Below are 18,030 nucleotides of genomic sequence, written 5' to 3'. Positions count from 1 at the left end.
GCATTAGACTGCCTCAATTCTTACTACAAAAAGAAAGAATTCATCTTAAACATGCTTATGAATTTTCCTTCATATCCATACATTTATATAAGAAAAACACCAGGTGTCAATATTCTGGAAACAAAAAATAGAAAAACCATTGGTAGCCTAAATTTTTATACCTCCAATTATTACACTTGCACTTGTCTGCAATGTGTATCTCTGCTTGTGTTGGAAATGCTGATATATTTGTTGTATTTGCTTGTACAGTATGTGTCAGCTTTCCAGGTTTAACAGATATGGTTGAATTGAACGTGGTTTTAAATGCAACACCAGTATTTTGTTTCCACTTAAAACATATTTAACAGTTTTAACATGCAACTAAAAAACGAGTGTTCATTGACAATGATCTGATTTCCTTCCAAATGAACATATTGCCATTATGAGTTTTTTTTTTTACTATCCAATCTTTGTTGTCCTTGGAAAATCGGGTCTGCTATATATATGATTAGTTCAGTCCAAATTTCTATATTCATATTTATGAAGTGATGGTAATTCAATAGTCTAGACCAGGAAATTGATGTTCACAAGTAATCTAATTTGACAAAAAAAGATCCATGAAAATGAATCTTAATTTCAAACAGCAACCTGGTCACCACTAAACTGGAGATATCGGAGGACCAAAGCATGTGTTGGGTAAGCATTCTCTCCTTTCTATGCACACCTGTTGAGTTTCTCTTCATTTTAGGTCAAGGCGGTAACAATGTGATTAACAAATATGGTGCGGCGCAAAAGAAAATTGATTCAACTGTTGGTCATTTATAATATCCCCAAAAATTTATTTTATTGTGCAGTCGGTCATCTATGGACCTGGCTTTGGTTTTTTCCCAGTGGAGCCATGATAGACTCGTGAAATTATCAAAACTTAAGGTGAAATGCAGAAAGGGATTCCTTTCTTTTTTTTAGTGTCAGTATTTTGAGGTAAAAATTATATGAAATGTATTGAAATTTCTTGAAATGAGATGATTTGATTTATTGTATTAAAATGAACACCCGAACTGTTAAAATCTAGGCAGTAGTCGAAAAGAAAGTCCGATTAACAAATGGCAATAGCAGGATGGAAACCACCGCAGTGGCCCTGATAGGACATATATTTGAATGTGCATTTTGTCAGGAATTCTGACAAAGATTGTCTGCAACTCCTCAACAACTTGCAGAATTACGAAACTTGATGGGGTGTTGAACTACCATATTGTCAGGAATTTATAGTTGGACAACAATGAATTGATAGAGTTCGTGGCCGTTGGAACTCCAGCATTTTTTCAGCAAAACTTGGTCCGATGCGTTGTCGAAAACTGAAGGACTTGCAGGCTAGGATTATGAAACTCAAAAGGAGTGATGGATTGCCATGTGGAGATGTGCATATTGTCAGTGATCAGCCATATTCGGTTATTGTGTTGTCAACAAAAAAACAGTGATTCCTATATGGAGTAGGGGTTTTTATAAATGGCTGCATACTTAGCCTATCTACCATAAAATTGTGTCCAATATTAATCGAAAGTCCACATTTGTCCCCAAATGTACAGGGATCAACAAGCTGCATGGGTAGGGTTGGTATTAGTACGTCAAGTTCATAGACTAGTAAAAATACAGAAAATTAATTTGAAAATCCATTATGTATAATCGGTTGTCAGGAATATTTTTCAATAAGATATAGATGTATGAAATACTATTTTTCAGGCAGGATAAGAGACTTATTTTCTTATAACCTTGCATTAATTTGGTCCAAAGCCCTTTTCTCGAAGTCAATGGTGGGCGGTTTTTTGTCTTTCACAAGATTTTGAATGGACTCCTGTCCACAAGATATGTGTCGGTAAGGAGAGGGGCACAATTAGTGCACATCGGAATGCCAATATTGTCCCTCAAATACTGACAAAAATGTTGGCGTGTAGAGATCGCCTGTTCCTCTTGTGTATTCCTCTGTGCAGCAACTTTTGTCTTTGTTTTGTAGTGGTAAATTGTGTAGAACCGTCGTCTAAAAAAACCAAATGTGTGATAACTACTATTCTTGCATTTGAGTGTCAGTCTCTGTAAGAATCAGGCGGAGGGTGAAGTATGGTAATATAAAAAAAAACATTTTGAAACTGCAATTAGATTATTTGCACCATTAGAATCCTGCGGGGAAATAGGACTTTTCATATGTTGGTAAATTGAATTGTAATTTCAATGAAAAGCACTGAAAATGAACATTTCAAGGGCAGATAACCCACATTTTCAGCTCTTTAGTTGAACATATCGTTGATCCTGCTATGTAATTTGCTTTTATGGATTTTTATGTAGTTTCAGAATCCAGTTCAAATAAGGTACTATTAAGTCCCCAGACTTTTCACTTGAAGGGATTTTCAATAAGGCCATAAAGGACTTGTGATTAGCTAGGATTTCATCCTTGTTGAATGTACATATACTGCGTTTGCATGTAGGATCACCCGAGTTATCTTTAAAATATCTACCTCTTAAATTAACCATTCACAGTAATGTGCTATACATACAAAACAACTGATCTCGGTCTGCATGATGCTATTGCACGTGCCCATTTTTATTTTGTTTTCCATCAAAATAACTTGTGGTGTGTCCTGATGCAAACCACTTGTCGACCATTGGTGGCCCTCTTCTAATCTACAACCCCTCGTAAATTCCTGAATGGTATTTGGTGTAACTTACTCAGATTATTTATTACATGATGCCATTGTGCACCTTCTATTTTTCCATCTGAATGCTTAAATTATTTATTGGATATTCCATGTGCTTTCACGGGGTATCACCAAGTCAGCTTTGCTCAGTTTTCCTATTTTTTCACCGGATACTAGATGAACATATATTCTAGACCCCTGTTTTGTATAGAAACATCAATGTATAAGATCAAGCAAACCTGTTTTAGCTCGTCATGTGGAAGTGTAGTGTACCAGGTAAAAAAATCAAACTTCAGGAAAAGCTACTAGAAGAGTACACCATTCCAGATACAGAGTGGACTTTATCACAGTATTTCATCATTCCACCCTTCACTGCATAGAGTTTATTAGAAAATAGTTCAGTTGTGAACTTATACCCCGATTTGTATTGAAAACTAAAATTTTGTATCAAAGAAGTCAAGGGAGAGCCTATTTTCGTTACCTTGTACTAATATCAAAACATGTTAGGACGGACGTGATTTTTAATTATGCCATTCTCGGCTTTGGTTCTAAAGAAAATTGTCAAGACCCTTTGCGTAATTTGAGTCAATGACGTGTCGAAATTGAACATGATGTACTAAATCTTAATTATTGTCTATTTCGGTTATAGGTCATGTTTGTTTTCAATTTGATTCCTATCAACTTCCATCGGGCCTAACGAATCAAAGCTGATGTTAACATTTTGTATTGGGTTGGGTTTACAAGGTCCAAAATTTATCTTAAAATTCATAAAAAAAACCATCTCTTGCGTGTTTTTTTTATATGATGCATCTGACAGTTTGCTTGGATCTTCTATTTCCAACTTCTTTTACCGCTTTCATTCCGTGTTAGAAACGTCTGCGTCTAATACTCAATTCTAAATCTGAATTTAAACCAATATCTAGCTCGAATGTTGTGTCTATCTCTAAGCCACTATTCACTAATAATTTCATTGCAATTATGGAGAGTGCTTGATATTGTACAGTTAGATAGGAAAACGTAAGTCTCATACTGCTAGTGCTTTAGGTTGTTCGTGAATCGTCTTGTTTCTCTTATTTTTAGTTTTCATGTGTAATCTTTTTATCCAGTTCGCTACATTATGTAGGTAGATCTTCTGTTTAAGCCATGCTTTTTTTATATCTACGCATGTGTATCATTCCATTGTTGACGCTTCCGTATTTTTAAGAAACCTTATCAAAATCCATTTAAAAATTTCAGGCTTTCAAGTGACTTTTTGTCCAAAAATATAAGGGCTATTTTCACGGCCAAATTTAAAAAAAATAAGGGCTAAATTTAGGATTTTTAGGGCTTTTAACACAAAAATATCGGATGCCATTCATTCTTTTTCAATTATAATACTAAAAGAAAAACAAGTTAATTACCACTGACCAAAAACAACAATATAAAAGCTATTAATCAACCCAGATGATTATGTCAGTGGCCATCAACAGTTGTATTCAGCATTAGAACTACTATGGGCCCAAAGAATGCCGTGAACTGCTAATGACCACCAAAATGTCTTCTGATGTGTTTATTTGATCATAATATTCATTTTCTGAGAGTATACTAAGCTAGATTCCATTAATACAAACAATATAAAGGGAATTTACTACCGGTATTGAAAAGTTTTACAATTCAAAAAATAAGGAATTTCTCAACAAAAATAAGACTTTTTGGGGATTCTTCTGCTTTTATTTGGAAAATTTGCAAAATAATGTCCCGCTTGAAAGCCTGAATGTTCCACTAAGTGCTGCTTGATAAGACAACAGAGGTTGAACCATGTACTGTTTGTACATGCCAAGTGGTTCAAGACAGAAACAAAAGGTGTACCCTTTGCAAAGTAAAAATATAACCCTTCCAGTCTTATTCATGGGAGATAAATATATTTTTTGAAGTATGTTCATTGTATTGAGTTGACATGACTGTTTCAAGCTATGTGGTTGTGGCAAAAGTGTTTTGGATAGTTAACAGATTTTTTTTTAACTAACAAAATGTGTTAAGGATTCAAGTTGTCCTCAGTGTTGTTAACATCTAATGAACTTTTCAGTAAAAAAAGTAAATTTCTTGAGCTAAACATGTTCAATTGCATCATATTCTCTATACATTTGAACTAAAAAGCTGACAAAAACATTTTTGGACAGAAAAATGCAAAGATATTCAACAATTTTTAAGATGGCCTTCATTACAGCAAATAATATAGTGAACTTTAAGGAACAGAAAAGGAATTTCCTTTGTTGTTAGAAACTTACCGGACAAAATGTCTGAGAAATTTAACTTTCTATCATTTATAGGTACACAGACAAAAATATTTCACATGATTTTCACGTGAATTTGGGTGAATGGAGCCTTCACATGAAATTCACACGAAATGTTCACATGAAATTCCTGTTTAGCAAATTTCACATGAAAATCATGTGAATTTCACATGAATTTCATGTGAAAAATATTTGCCTGTGTACATGCGTCTGAATCTTAGTTTAAATCATTGGGTGAGGGCCATTTAAATCAAGGTAAGACCAACATTATTACACGAAGTTAACTATATTAATGACTGTAATAATAATAATGATAATAATAAAAGAACAGTGTTACAATGTCCCCCTCCAAAAAAAGAGTACGGAAAACTGTATATTCATTCAACCCTAACCAAAGTCGAACTTAACCTGTAACTCTTCATAATAAGGACACATGCCAAAAACAAACTCATTTGGTAAAAGCATAACAAAAGAAAGTGTGGAAAACACGGACAGACGGACAGATGCCTGGCATTTCCATGTCCCCTCACGATGTGTCACAAGGGGCAATAAAAAAAAAAAGCAACAAAGATTAAAGAACTGCACTGCGAATTGCAACAGCAAATTGACATATTTTTCATAGGCACTATGTTTCATGGCTACTTGAATCTTGGACATGTAAGGGCCAATAAATATATGAAGAAATATTCAAGTGCCAACCAACTGCATAACATACATGTACATAGTGACAACAGTATTATTGTAGAAAATTTTTATTGACATACAAAAGCTCTCACACATCACAGATGAAAATTGATCATAAACAATACTTGGATAAATGCAGACGTTACATGTTCTAATGAATCTTCTAAACACAATTTAAAAGATTAGAAATGAATTTGTGCATTGATATATGACTTCAGCATTAAGGGCTAAGGACACATTATTAGTGTAATAGGAATCAAAAGGAATCCCAAACCATTTATCAATTCTCCCAATACAATTACTGCCAAATTTCTTTAAAGACTAGTGTCTCAGATAAAACACCTTAATAATATCAAGAAATATTGTATGCAAAATAATTTTTAGCATTTATTTTTTTAAATTGCATTCCTCATTTTTGATGCTCAAATAACAAAAGCAGCTACTATAAATACCATTTTGACAACACAATATCCTCAAATATAATATCATATAAATAAATAGTGTGTTCATTTTCAGCACTTTTCTGTATTAAGTATGGAACTCGCAGTATCTCATTTACACAATAGTGACATCGTCAAAATTTAATAAAACCTATAAATAAACTTGTCTATCAACCAAGCTGTCCAGACCGTAAAGCATCCTGGTAGGAGTTACCTCCCTCTCCCTCTTTGGACAATTTGATCATATCGTCGATTCTAAGGATAGTAATGGCTGCTTCAGTGGCAAACTTAAGTGATTTAATCTTAGAAATTGCTGGTTCTAAGACTCCTGCTTCTTTGTTGTCTCTCACTAATCCCTCATACAGATCTAAACCAATCCTACAATGAAGATAGATAGATTAGCTTACATAAAAACCATGAAAGAAGATATCTGTGAGTCAATCAATGCCTGTAAGTGATAACCCCATGCCCAAACATATGGTCAAGTATAGAAAGATTTAACAGGAAGCTAGGGTCACCCAAGCCTTCTTAATATGGAGTATATTTAGAAAATCAGAAAACAAATATGGATTCAACATTTCTGTTCTAATTGTGAAAAGTTTCCTTATAGGTAAGTGTTCAAGTACCAAATCTGAGTCCTCACAAATGAAATTCAGCAAAAATACCATTAGTATTACCAGTGCAAATATTCAATAGCAGTTTTTTTTTTTCAGCAAACATTTATCAATATGCTGTGTACATCCCATTTAACAACTACCAAATTTTAAGTCTTAAAATCAGACCCATCACATTCAACAAGAAGGCTGAGGCTAAACAATTGATGAACTTAACAAGTGTGGTGCTTGTATTAAAGCTACTAACCAGTAGCTAAGTGTCTTGTGAAATAGTCTTAAAAAAAATTATGTCAGGCTAGTGAGTGATGAGTAGTTGTCATTGTTTTGGGCTAATGGAATGGTGTATAGTCTCCCATTGATAGTGCAGATTAAGGCTAGGTCGAAAAATTTCAAAGAGTATAGTTTTTCATTTAAAGTGTCAATTCAGACTAGTTCCTGAAAATTAACAAGGAAATGACTGCTTTCAGTTAATGCCTACCATCTGAGATTAGAGTGATCTTTACTGGTCTGTGACTTGTTGTGGATGGCTCTGAGTTTAGCAACAAGATCAGTAGAATCCTGGGCAGCATTAACAGCTAATTGTTTAGGTATGACCAGTAAAGATCTGGCAAATTCTGCTATAGCTAGCTGTTCTCGTGATCCCTGAAAATGAAAAGGCAAGACTTATTAATCATCAATCTTTTTTATCAAATACATAATGGTAACAACAAAAATGATTCATAATCAAGTCCAAAATAAATACATCATAATTCTATGATAGATTCATCATTAATTTTGAAACTGGTAGAAAGTATAAAAGGTAATAATGCAAATAGGAAATAAAGATCTTTTTTATGTTAAAAAAAAAAAAAAAAAATTATTTTCACTTTTTACAATTTCAAATTATTGATATAAAAAAAATAAGTATTATACCAATGATCTGCAATAGCGTGATGGAACCGCAAATACATATCTAGGTGGGCTTCTGAATTTAGAGTATATATAAGTTCATAATGTTAAGCTATTCAAACTTGAAAGAACAGACTGTGTCCATGAGATCACAGTTGTTCTGTGGTAATTAGGTAGTATATATTGGTATAATGTTGATCAGATATCTATCTAGAGAGCTATTTAAGTCACTCAGAAACCTAATTAGACTTGTATAGTAAGCATTACCATTTAATTACAAATTGAAATGCATGTGATTGACCATACCAATGAGGTAGCAAAGTTCTCTAGGTAAATAGATAGAGCAGCCTCTACAGCACCACCTCCAGGGACCACAGTCTTGGATTCTAGTACACGCTTGACAACACACAGAGCATCATGGACAGATCGTTCCATCTCGTCACACATGAAGTCGTTAGCACCTCTCAGGATGATGGAAGCTGCACTTCTAGCCTTTGTTCTGAGATTAAATAATTAAAATAGGTATCATTGTATGTTAACACTTCAAACTTTATCGAAAAAGCATTCACAAAATTTCTTTACTTAAAAAAACAAAAGCATGAATTTACATGACCAGAATATCTTGAATACACAAGAGTAGGATTCTTTCTTGTTCTTTAACATGATACCTTCACTCCAGTATCTGAGATTTCCTGTATTGAACTGAGGTGTTGAGAGTCTTCATTTCTTACCAAAGAGGAAGACAGATAAATTTTTTTTTTTGATGGCACAACATTTCCAAATACTTCATCCATGGGTTTAGAGGGAAAATTTGCTTTTTTTCTTGTATAAATTATGCACAAAAAATATGGCTCATATCTTTTATACCGGTGTGTGTTTCACAACATCATAATTTGTACATATACATGTATAACAAATGATGGTCTCAACCTCTTTGCTTACAAATTAACTGCTTTGAAGTGACCTATATTTTATATCTGGTCTAAGACTGGTACATGTGTTAAGATTCTTAATATCTTACCCTTTAATGAGACAGAGTTCATCATCACACACCCTTTCCTGTACAACTTCTTCAGCCTGGCCTAAGAATGATGGGTCAAAAGATTCCTCTCCTTCCAAGTTAGCTAAGGTTGATACAAGCTGACCTGTAATTCAAAGGAAAACACATTTAGCATAGCTTTCAAGTGAGAATTCAAAACAAATTACATCAAGCCATCATAACCCTAAACTCAAGCTTACCAAGAAAGTCTTCATTATTAAGCTTGACTCAAATGACAGATTGTTCGTGTTTAAATCAAAATTAGATTATCAATTGTTCCATTCTATTTTAAGTTCGGATTACCTTTCTGATCAGCCTATCAGATTTCATCTTTCATGATTTTAAAAGCATTATTAAAGGGGGGAAAACCCAGGATTCTGAAATGGTCAACTAAACAGAAAGTAGAATGGAGTGTTGTTAGATCCAACAAGCAGTGATTGAATAGAACAACTGATAGGTCTAACTTCAATTAGATAGATGAATGGCCACATTTATTATATGTTTAGCTGAAATCTTGTGATTGGAAACTTTCAATAACCAATCCGACACATACCTCCAGTGGCTTTAGCTATTCTCTTCAGATCTGCTTTCTTACAACGCCTTACAGCCATAGCACCAGCTTCAACAAAGTATTTCAGACATAGATCATCTATACCACCAGTTGTAAGGATCACATTAGCTCCTGATGAAAGGATCTTCTCTATTCTCTCCTTTGTGATGTCAGATTCTCTACAGTAACAAAGAATTTTTCTTTCAGATGCGTTGAATGAAATTCAAAACTGGTAAAAATGACAACAAAAATTACACTGTATAATCCAGACATAGAAGACAAAAAGTTTCGGTAAGTTCCGTTTGAAAAATAACAAAATGCACAGTTTTGTCTATATTACCTATTAGTTACAAAAACTTCTCCGCGTCAAAGGCAAATGGGAGAAGGGAGCACAAACATGAAGTTTTTGCTCATTTTTCCCTCTAGAATAGGCCATGAAATAAGTACGGGTATTTTGAGTGATAATTTAAAATTTGTATACAACAGGGCTAACTATCCTCTTAGTAAGTTTTCCTTTCTATAAATCAAACTACAAAGAAGCCTGTCTAAACCTAAACCTCTTCTGGAGTCTGGACAATTTATTTGATAGAGGAAGATTTGGTTTTCCATGCCCTAAATACATTTTAACTCATTTCCTATTCAAGTGCCTGGATTACATAGGTTTCACTCTATTGTAAAATGACATGAACAAAGTAATGCTGTCTGGTGCAGTGTAAGAAAATCTTTCAAAAATGTAAAAGATTTAGGATCAAAGAACCAACATTCAATATATCCCACTGTATATACCAACAATCTACCGTATCAGACTGCAGGCAAGTTGAATGGGAAAACTATCAATATCCCTTGGTTTTTTTTAATTTTGTATTTAAGTGGTAATAATTTGGTAAAGTTACTTTACTACAAAACACTACAGGGATCACCAATAATTCAAACCCCTGGTATTTCCAAGTCTTCTTGGTCTTGGCTGCGAAATCGTAGCTCTTGATCTTTTTTTTTTTGATTTTGCGATACAAAAAAAATAGTTAGAGCTACGTTTCACAGCTATCTTGGTCTCTACATCATATTTTGAACATCACAGGTTCACACCAAATCAAGTCCATAAGAGCATGGCATAGCTGTAATTTATTTTAACCTCCTGGAGAAATGTCTCAAGATAAACAGCTGAGCCATTAGGGCATGATACACTTGGCCTGAACTGGAAACACACTGAACAGCTGCTATAATTCATGAACAATAACGGACAATACGGACAGATAGACATAGGTATACTATTATTAGCAGTACCATTGACACACATAATAAAAAGGCAGGTATTTATGAACAAACCTCTGTCTAACACCATCCAATGATTCTGGTGAATCAATGAGTACTTGAACGCCCATCTTCATCTTGGCCTTCTGTAGACTAAAGTCTAAACAGGCAATCTTGGCTCCAGTAATTTTCTTAACCATAGCTGAAATATATATTATTTTTTTAATATAGTTTATTTGTAAAAGCTAAGGAGAATCCACAAAACACCTCTGCAAACAAAAACTTCCTAATACAGCAACAACAGCACTATTTTGCATAAAGAGGAATATAAGATGTCTATTTCCAGTTTTAATTTTTTTGTAAAGAATATATAAATCTCAAATTTTCAGATATGTGTTCTTTCTTTTTAAAAGAACTGACGGAAACCGAGAAAAAATATTTAATTTAATTTGTTCTATTAAGAGAACATTTCTAAAACCTACTTTCATCTGAGAAGTGTCAGTGTCGATCCCCCCTTTTATATTTGTCTACTTGTTGAACATCAAACAAAACAATCACCAACTCTGTATGTCTTGTTTCTTTTCACCTTTAGTTTATTTTTTTGTGTTAGTTGAGTATAAAGGAGCAACTCCTTCCCTTTACCTTAGCTTAATGTTTTGGGGCCAGCTGCAGTCTGCCCTGTGGTATGAGGATTTCCTCATCGTTCATTGAAGACCAATGGGTGGGCTTGGGCTGACATTATCATCAAGGTGGGGTTGATGTCTAATAATATATTCATCATACCTATTCCTGATATATTGAGATCATTTCAGTATCCAACTAATCAAATCAGCCAACAGTTAAGTTTCTATTGTGCTTTTACAACTGGCTATGGAATGCAGTTATGTCCCTTGAAAAATTAAATTACTTACCCTGAGAAGCTACTGTGCAGTTCAGGGCATAACCGTTGACCAAACTGCTCTCTTTAGAACTTCTTCCATGGGCCTTCAGTACATTGACAGCCTTGATTGGATATCTGTAACCCCCTTTACCATCTGCTGTTTTAATTGCCATGGCAGCATCAACCACCATGTTAGAAAAGAAATCAGCATCACTGGTATTATTTTAAGGAAGAATTTGTAACAGAATACAAATGGAATGTTGAAAGGTCTGATAAATTTGTGTATAATGGCAATCTGAATTCAACTGATACTGATTTTAATGTAGGTAGGCTTCTCACTGATTTAATTAGCTATCTAGGTCAAGTTCCGCTTTACATTAAAACAATACTCTACTTCATTACCACTGAGCACTAAATCATCCCTAATTTGAACTCCCAGATAAATTGGCACAGTGCCAACACTCTGCGTGTTCATTAGTTACAAATCCTTCGCTGGCATTTACATGTCAGGTAGTGCTATTCTCATCTAATTTATATAAATAGTTCAGTTTTAAAAATAGGGCATTAATGGAACAACAATTGATGCCCTACAACGTTATGGTGAAAATGTTCAAAATGGCCTAACTTTGGATTTTTCTGAAAATTAAACTTGACCTGCATTTTATGGCGCTTAACAACTGGACAAATTTTTTAAATCATTGATTCGTTCTCAAGTTATCATCTGGAAACATTAGCTGACAGACACACAACTTTTCTGAGGGTATCAGTTTTATGAGGCAGGGTATAAAAACTGACGTTATTCTTAAGTTAACATATTACTCTGAATATGTATCTATTGCTAGCAATGAAAAGAAAAGTGATTTAAACTCTGTTTAGTACAATGTAAGAAAATCTTCAGAAAAGGCTAAAGATTTAGGATCAGAGCACCAACTTTGCTATATCCCACTGTATATACCAACAATCTACTATACAAGACTGAAAGCAAGTTGTGTGGGAAGAGAATTGGTTTTATAAATACACATAAAGTTGAAATAAGCTCTTTACACAAATAAATATCACTACCTTGAAGAAAATCTAGAGACAAGTTTCAGAAATATTTTGAAGTTTTTTCCTATTAAATAGCTCCTAAACTCAAGTTTCAATAAACTTGCTGAAAATAATTATATTTGATTTAAAAAAAAAACTAAACCTCTAAGATCTTCATATAAAGTAGCATGTATTTCATTGCAGTTAGCACAAGGCCCTGAAATTATATCTGTAGGTTAAACATTCTTCCCTTCAAAGTTGGATGGTAATGCAAAATAAATCAGATGAGGATAAATAAACAAAATTTGCTTGTTAAGAAATGAATAGTTTTCTTCCCACAAACGGTCTCTGTTACTTTAACTCACTGAAACCAAAAAAAATGTATATGACTAAAAAAAATTACAAATCAAATGATTTTAATAAAGGATACGGTCCAATGATTTTACTAGACATGCTGGTCTTGGCTGCGTTGATAATACAATCTCTGCCCAATTCATCTACATTAATGGTCAGGTGCTTTTGAATATGTTTACAAGCTTCTCTGAAAAATTGAAGGACAAAAATTTTAACCATGACAAAACAAAAAATTACCAACATGCAATGTTACTGGATTGTTTAAGGAGGAAGACCTAGGATAAGGGACACAACTCTTACAAATCATTGGAACTTTTGTATTTAGTATTTTACATCAACCTCATGTAAGCATCAAAGTAACTTGGATTGATTTCATTCTGTTTCAAAGGAAAGCTTGATGAGCTTTGGTGACATTGAATATGATACAAACATATCACTGATTTCAAGAGTTATGTCCCATACCCTAGTCTACCACCTTAAAAGCCTTCATAGCTAGGAATTCCTCTTTGAATCAGCTCCACAAATTACATAAATATTTTCTGAACTCATTTTTATCAATGATTACAGTGTTTTCGTTAGTGACAGGCTTTAGGCCAATTTGCATGCTTCAAACACCTGTCTGGCCAGGTCACATGGAAAAAGTTACATATCACTCAATTAAGAATTAACAGATTTGTCCTGTTCAAATTTGTATTAGACCTTTTAGGAGAAATAATAGTGAAAACACTGAATTAAACAGATGTCAAAACTATTAATTCAAATTCTGTGTTTTACTTGTCAAAATAAAAAAAAAAACTGCAATCTTTAGATACTAAAAACTCCTTACAATATCAAAAAAGTAACTAAGTTATTCCCTTTTTCCTCAATAGTCTGAATATAGCTCAGACGTTAAACCCCAACAAACAAACAAACCTTTTTCCTCATGTATCTTTTTAAGTATCATTTGAGAAGAATCTCAACTAATTCTTACGGACTTAGCATGTGTGTGGCACTTTGTAAGAAAATCTTTCAATAATATAAAAGATTTAGGATCAGAGAACCAACATTCACTATATCCCAATGTATATACCAACAATCAACCGTATCAGACTGCAGGCAAGTTGAATGGGATGTTACAGCTAAAGAAGTGAAAGAATGGCCTATTAAATTTGTTAATGACATTTATAGATTAAACAGCCTATCTATCACAGTTTGTTGGCAGTGGTAAAACCGACCAGCTTTGATACCAGTTACGTATCTAATGGCTTGATTGACTGTGCTTTATAATCATATCCAGATATTCAATGCCTTTCAAAACAAGAGGCTTAACACTTGAAAAGACCCTGCTTTGTACTAGTCCGTCATGCTGAGCCAAATTATTACTGTGCTAGCTCACAGAAGCAACAGCCCATAGGTAGGCATGGCATCCCACTCATGACACATTAATTCCTACTCAGTGTCCATGTGTATACTCTAAATGAAGATCAACAAGCTTTCCCAACTTAAAAAATCCTATTAAATTTTTTTTTTACTTGCCAATGGGAAAGTAGATCATAATAAATAACATTCCCATACCAAAATTTCACTTGCCCTGGGTGACAGGTAAGTGGAATCCTAAAAAATGACTACTCTCAGCCAACAAGTTATCACTCTATTCTTCAAATACTGCATGCTTTGCAGTGAAGCTGACTTAATTTTTAAGTCTCCTGTGTGACTAGGCTGGGGGTTGAACCCATGACCTCCCATACTCCAGGCCAGCACACTACTCCGAGATTACCGACTGGTTTACTAATTGTCTTAAGTCTTCAATAGGTATACCCCAATAAAACTTACTTGCAGGCCAGTCTGTAACCACTGATAATTGAAGTAGGATGAATTTTACAGTTAACCAACTCATCTGCATTTTTTAATAACTCAGCGGCAATAATCACCTGTGGTAGAGATAAAAAAAAACAAACTTTGATAAAGTGAAACAAAACTTCAAAATTAGAATTTCAATTCAATGGGAGGTACTACTTCTAGATATTTTATTACTGACTAAAATAATAAGAATGTAATTTTCTAAACTTCGCTCAATTTTCAGAACTCAAAATTGGTGGGAGAAAAGTGTTCATCTCTCTTGAGAATTGTATTTTCTTGGAAGATAATTGATTCAAGTTAATAGGTAACGTGATCAAAACAAGATGAAGTTGTCTTGCTTGAGGGAATAATGCCCTAGGAGACTTTTTTACGATATTGCCAAGGTAAGAGAAACATTACCACAAGTCACAAATGTTTGACACATGCAAGCACTTGAAGTATCATTGGACCCCAACGAAAAAGAATGAAATAATAAAATTAATAAAATTTAAAAGTTTTTTTTTGCATTTTCTTTTACATAAAAATCTTGTAAAGCCAAAAATTCTTCAATGAAAGTGAGTTTTCTACTCCCAAGTTCCCATGGAAAGAAGTAACATTAAAAAATCCTAGAGTACACTGTTAAAAATGTGTTGTTTCCAAAGCCTTGCAATTTTTAAATATACCTTTAGCAATATGATAAACATGTTTTTTTTTGTTTTTTTTCTGCCTGAAACAGCATTGACAATATTATGGCAGGAAAATGAAAAACTACGATCACATACCACAGAAGTAGTTCCATCACCGACTTCTTGATCCTGTAATTCAGCAAGCTCTACCAACACTTTAGCTGCAGGATGTTCAACTTCTAGCAACTTCAGAATTGTGGCTCCATCATTGGTAATGGTGACATCCTAAAGTAGTAATTAAAAAAAAAAGATGATATCAAGAAAAATAAGGCCATTTCAATGTATAGTTCATGCGAGTTCCTTGAGGTACAAGTCTAATTAACTGGAAAGTAGATAGTGAGATTTAAATAGTCAGTTAGTTGACATGGTTAAAGGATCAATTCTTTAGCCGAATCGGTTTGTTGCTGGCTCATCACCGAGTGGTCAGGGTTCAACCTTGATGGTCAAGATATAATTTTGTGAGTCAAATTGTGCTCTCCTGATAAATTTGGTGCCACTGGGTTTGTGTAGCTAATGAGCTAGTTGTTAAAGAGTCGTTCCTGGTACGAAGACTCTAGAAGTATAGGCAGTGTGGCAGGACAGCCTACCAGCGTTGTAGTGGGAAGTTAAATTTAAATAACCAGTTACTTGACTTGGCTGAATCTACTGGCCACTGATTTGACACCAAGCAGTCCAGGGTTCTATCTTCAGTGGCGGAGGTATAATTTTGCTAGTCAAATCATGCTCTCCCGTTACAATGGCATCCTATCAATTTCTTACCCCAATATCATCCACCAACATTTTGTCCAGCCCCACTGGTCCCAAACTTGACTTCACAATATTTGCTATACTGCATGCTGCATTTACTGAAAAAAAAATAATAATAAAAAGTTAATCATTTATTTTTCTTCCGTTTTTAAGTAAAAACAGACCCTTTTGTCTTAACTGCAAAACCCGACCTTCAGACTGGTGGCCAAAAGCAAGCACTGGTACTTAGTTTTGTGCATGTCCAGTATACAGGAAAATGATTCCTTAGTCGAACTAGGTAAGTGTGACATGCACAATTTCAACTTGAAAGTCGTTACAAGCGGTTGAAGGGTGATACTCCCCGGTACAGCTAAATCTCCAACTTTTTGTATGGCACATCATTCTGACCCCAACCCGAGATATCAAGATCCAAATAAAAAAGAGGAGGGTTGCAGGGTCAGAGGAAATTCGGACTAATGACAGAAAGGGGGTGCATTCTTGTCAAAGAATTCGTCGAAGTCTTCTTGAATACTTATGTACAACAAAATTATTTGAATTAAAATAAATATCAAAAATCATAAATATCTGACCCAATACACTGTGCAAAATATTGTTTCTATGCTAATGTTCTGGATTGTTCCAGAGAAGTCTTAACATGTGCGAGTCATGCTTTCGATAAAATAGTGATTTTCCTTCATTTTGTAAACTTAATACAATTTTCATCAATATAAAATTGTAGATAATGATTATGAGTATCGTAGAGACATATATAAATACCATTTTGTGTCCGGACAGTTTGTCCTGTGGTTCTGTTTCCACCGACGGTGAGAGCTGTTGTGGTGTCAGCCATGTTTGTTTGTGCATGCACATGTTCATTCTCGTCGGAATAGTTATTTCATAGAAAAATGTAATTTGATTAAATTTAACTTATTTTAAGGATTTGAAGAAATATTAGTACTTATAGAATAGGTTGTTTCGAAAATGGAGTAAAATACGGAGAAGGAAATAGATCATATTAAGTTACCGGCAAGTTTTTTGGCGGGAAATTTTAAACTGTAAAATCCACTAACACTCCCGGTCGCAATTAAAAATCATCCACCCCTCCCACAAAAAGCACTATATAAATTTTAAAATACTATGCATAAACACAAAATATTTGTTGAATTTTTAGTCAGGCTGCATATTTGTTTTATTAATTTGTATAATTGATGGTGGAAGCTAGCCACTGTTAGCATAGTCCTTTGGGGGAATTTACTACCAATAAAATTGAAACGAAGCAAATTTTATCGTATAATGATAATTAACAATCCGAAGATAGCCATTTTAACCAAATCGAATGATAAAGGACTGCATGTTTATTCAGATTATAAGTAAGACGTTGTCCAGATTTAACTGCGTGTACAACAATCAATGGCTTGGAATCGTGGATAAAGACGGGACGGTCACTCTGGGGTATTGCGGGTGTTACGGCTACGTGGATGTAAAGGATTCTAATTTTTTAAATGTTTTCCGATTCAGAAGAGTAGGAAAATGAGAATTTAAGTACCAATCCATATAAAATTCAGACACTGTATATGGTAAGGTGATTCATGGTGTAGAAAAACCCATGGATCAGAGGATTGATTTTTTTAGGGGAAGGGGTCTACATATTCTATTATTATGTGACAATAGCCCTTTTTATATTTAGATCTGTACTTTTGAAAAGACTACACTTAACCTCGGACTGAAATCTACCACATCAAACCAAATCAAGAACGTTAATTCTTGTAAAGTGATAATTTCATATACAATCTATATAAATTTTATTTCAAAAGCGAAACCCCGAAATGAAAAACTAAGACTGGTTATGTGATCTGTGACAGTTTTTGAACAGGAAACAAAACTGAACTCGGTGGGTTTCTGAAATGCATGAGTCACCCCTCTCTGATTTTTATAGACTAACACTTAATTACTCAAGTCCATTCGTTTTTTGAAACATATGAAAGTTTTAAGTAGGCCAATGAGTGCCAAGGCTACATCAGTTTTCAAACCCCCGGTGTAGCAAAAACATTGCTAATATGTTACAAATATGTTGTCGTACCAGCAGACAATGTCCAAAACAACATTGTTTTTGTATGCAAAACGTTTTACAT

At 34.1% G+C, this 18,030-nt stretch overlaps 1 protein-coding gene across 1 annotated transcript; it reads right to left on the bottom strand.

Annotated features, from left to right (window-relative positions):
• Nucleotides 1–5,678: 5,678 nt before the first annotated feature.
• Nucleotides 5,679–16,762, bottom strand: LOC148598200 (T-complex protein 1 subunit alpha-like). Its single transcript, XM_088560764.1, has 12 exons — nucleotides 16,676–16,762; nucleotides 15,932–16,017; nucleotides 15,269–15,397; nucleotides 14,481–14,578; nucleotides 12,745–12,855; nucleotides 11,320–11,501; nucleotides 10,484–10,610; nucleotides 9,161–9,336; nucleotides 8,590–8,713; nucleotides 7,875–8,067; nucleotides 7,159–7,322; nucleotides 5,679–6,444 (listed from the first exon to the last, which is right to left on the bottom strand). Exons 1-12 carry the CDS (start codon nucleotides 16,746–16,748, stop codon nucleotides 6,237–6,239), a joined length of 1,671 nt encoding a protein of 556 aa, XP_088416890.1. The 5' UTR covers nucleotides 16,749–16,762; the 3' UTR covers nucleotides 5,679–6,236.
• Between the last annotated feature and the right edge of the window lie 1,268 nt (nucleotides 16,763–18,030).

Source organism: Perna viridis, chromosome 14 (assembly GCF_037379345.1).
Source record: "Perna viridis isolate PV_CMFRI_1.1 ecotype Kerala chromosome 14, ASM3737934v1, whole genome shotgun sequence".
Classification (NCBI taxonomy): Eukaryota; Metazoa; Mollusca; class Bivalvia; order Mytilida; family Mytilidae; genus Perna; species Perna viridis.
This window is presented reverse-complemented; position numbering and strand designations above follow the sequence as displayed.

Excerpts from the sequence above, each read along its gene's own strand:
- LOC148598200 (XM_088560764.1), bottom strand. The coding sequence starts at position 16,748 with ATGGCTGACACCACAACAGCTCTCACCGTCGGTGGAAACAGAACCACA. Across the intron at positions 12,856-14,480 it reads GGTTACAGACTGGCCTGCAA|AGAAGCTTGTAAACATATTC; the intron begins GTAAGTTTTATT and ends TCAATTTTTCAG. Across the intron at positions 8,068-8,589 it reads GAACTCTGTCTCATTAAAGG|AACAAAGGCTAGAAGTGCAG; the intron begins GTAAGATATTAA and ends ATTTAATCTCAG.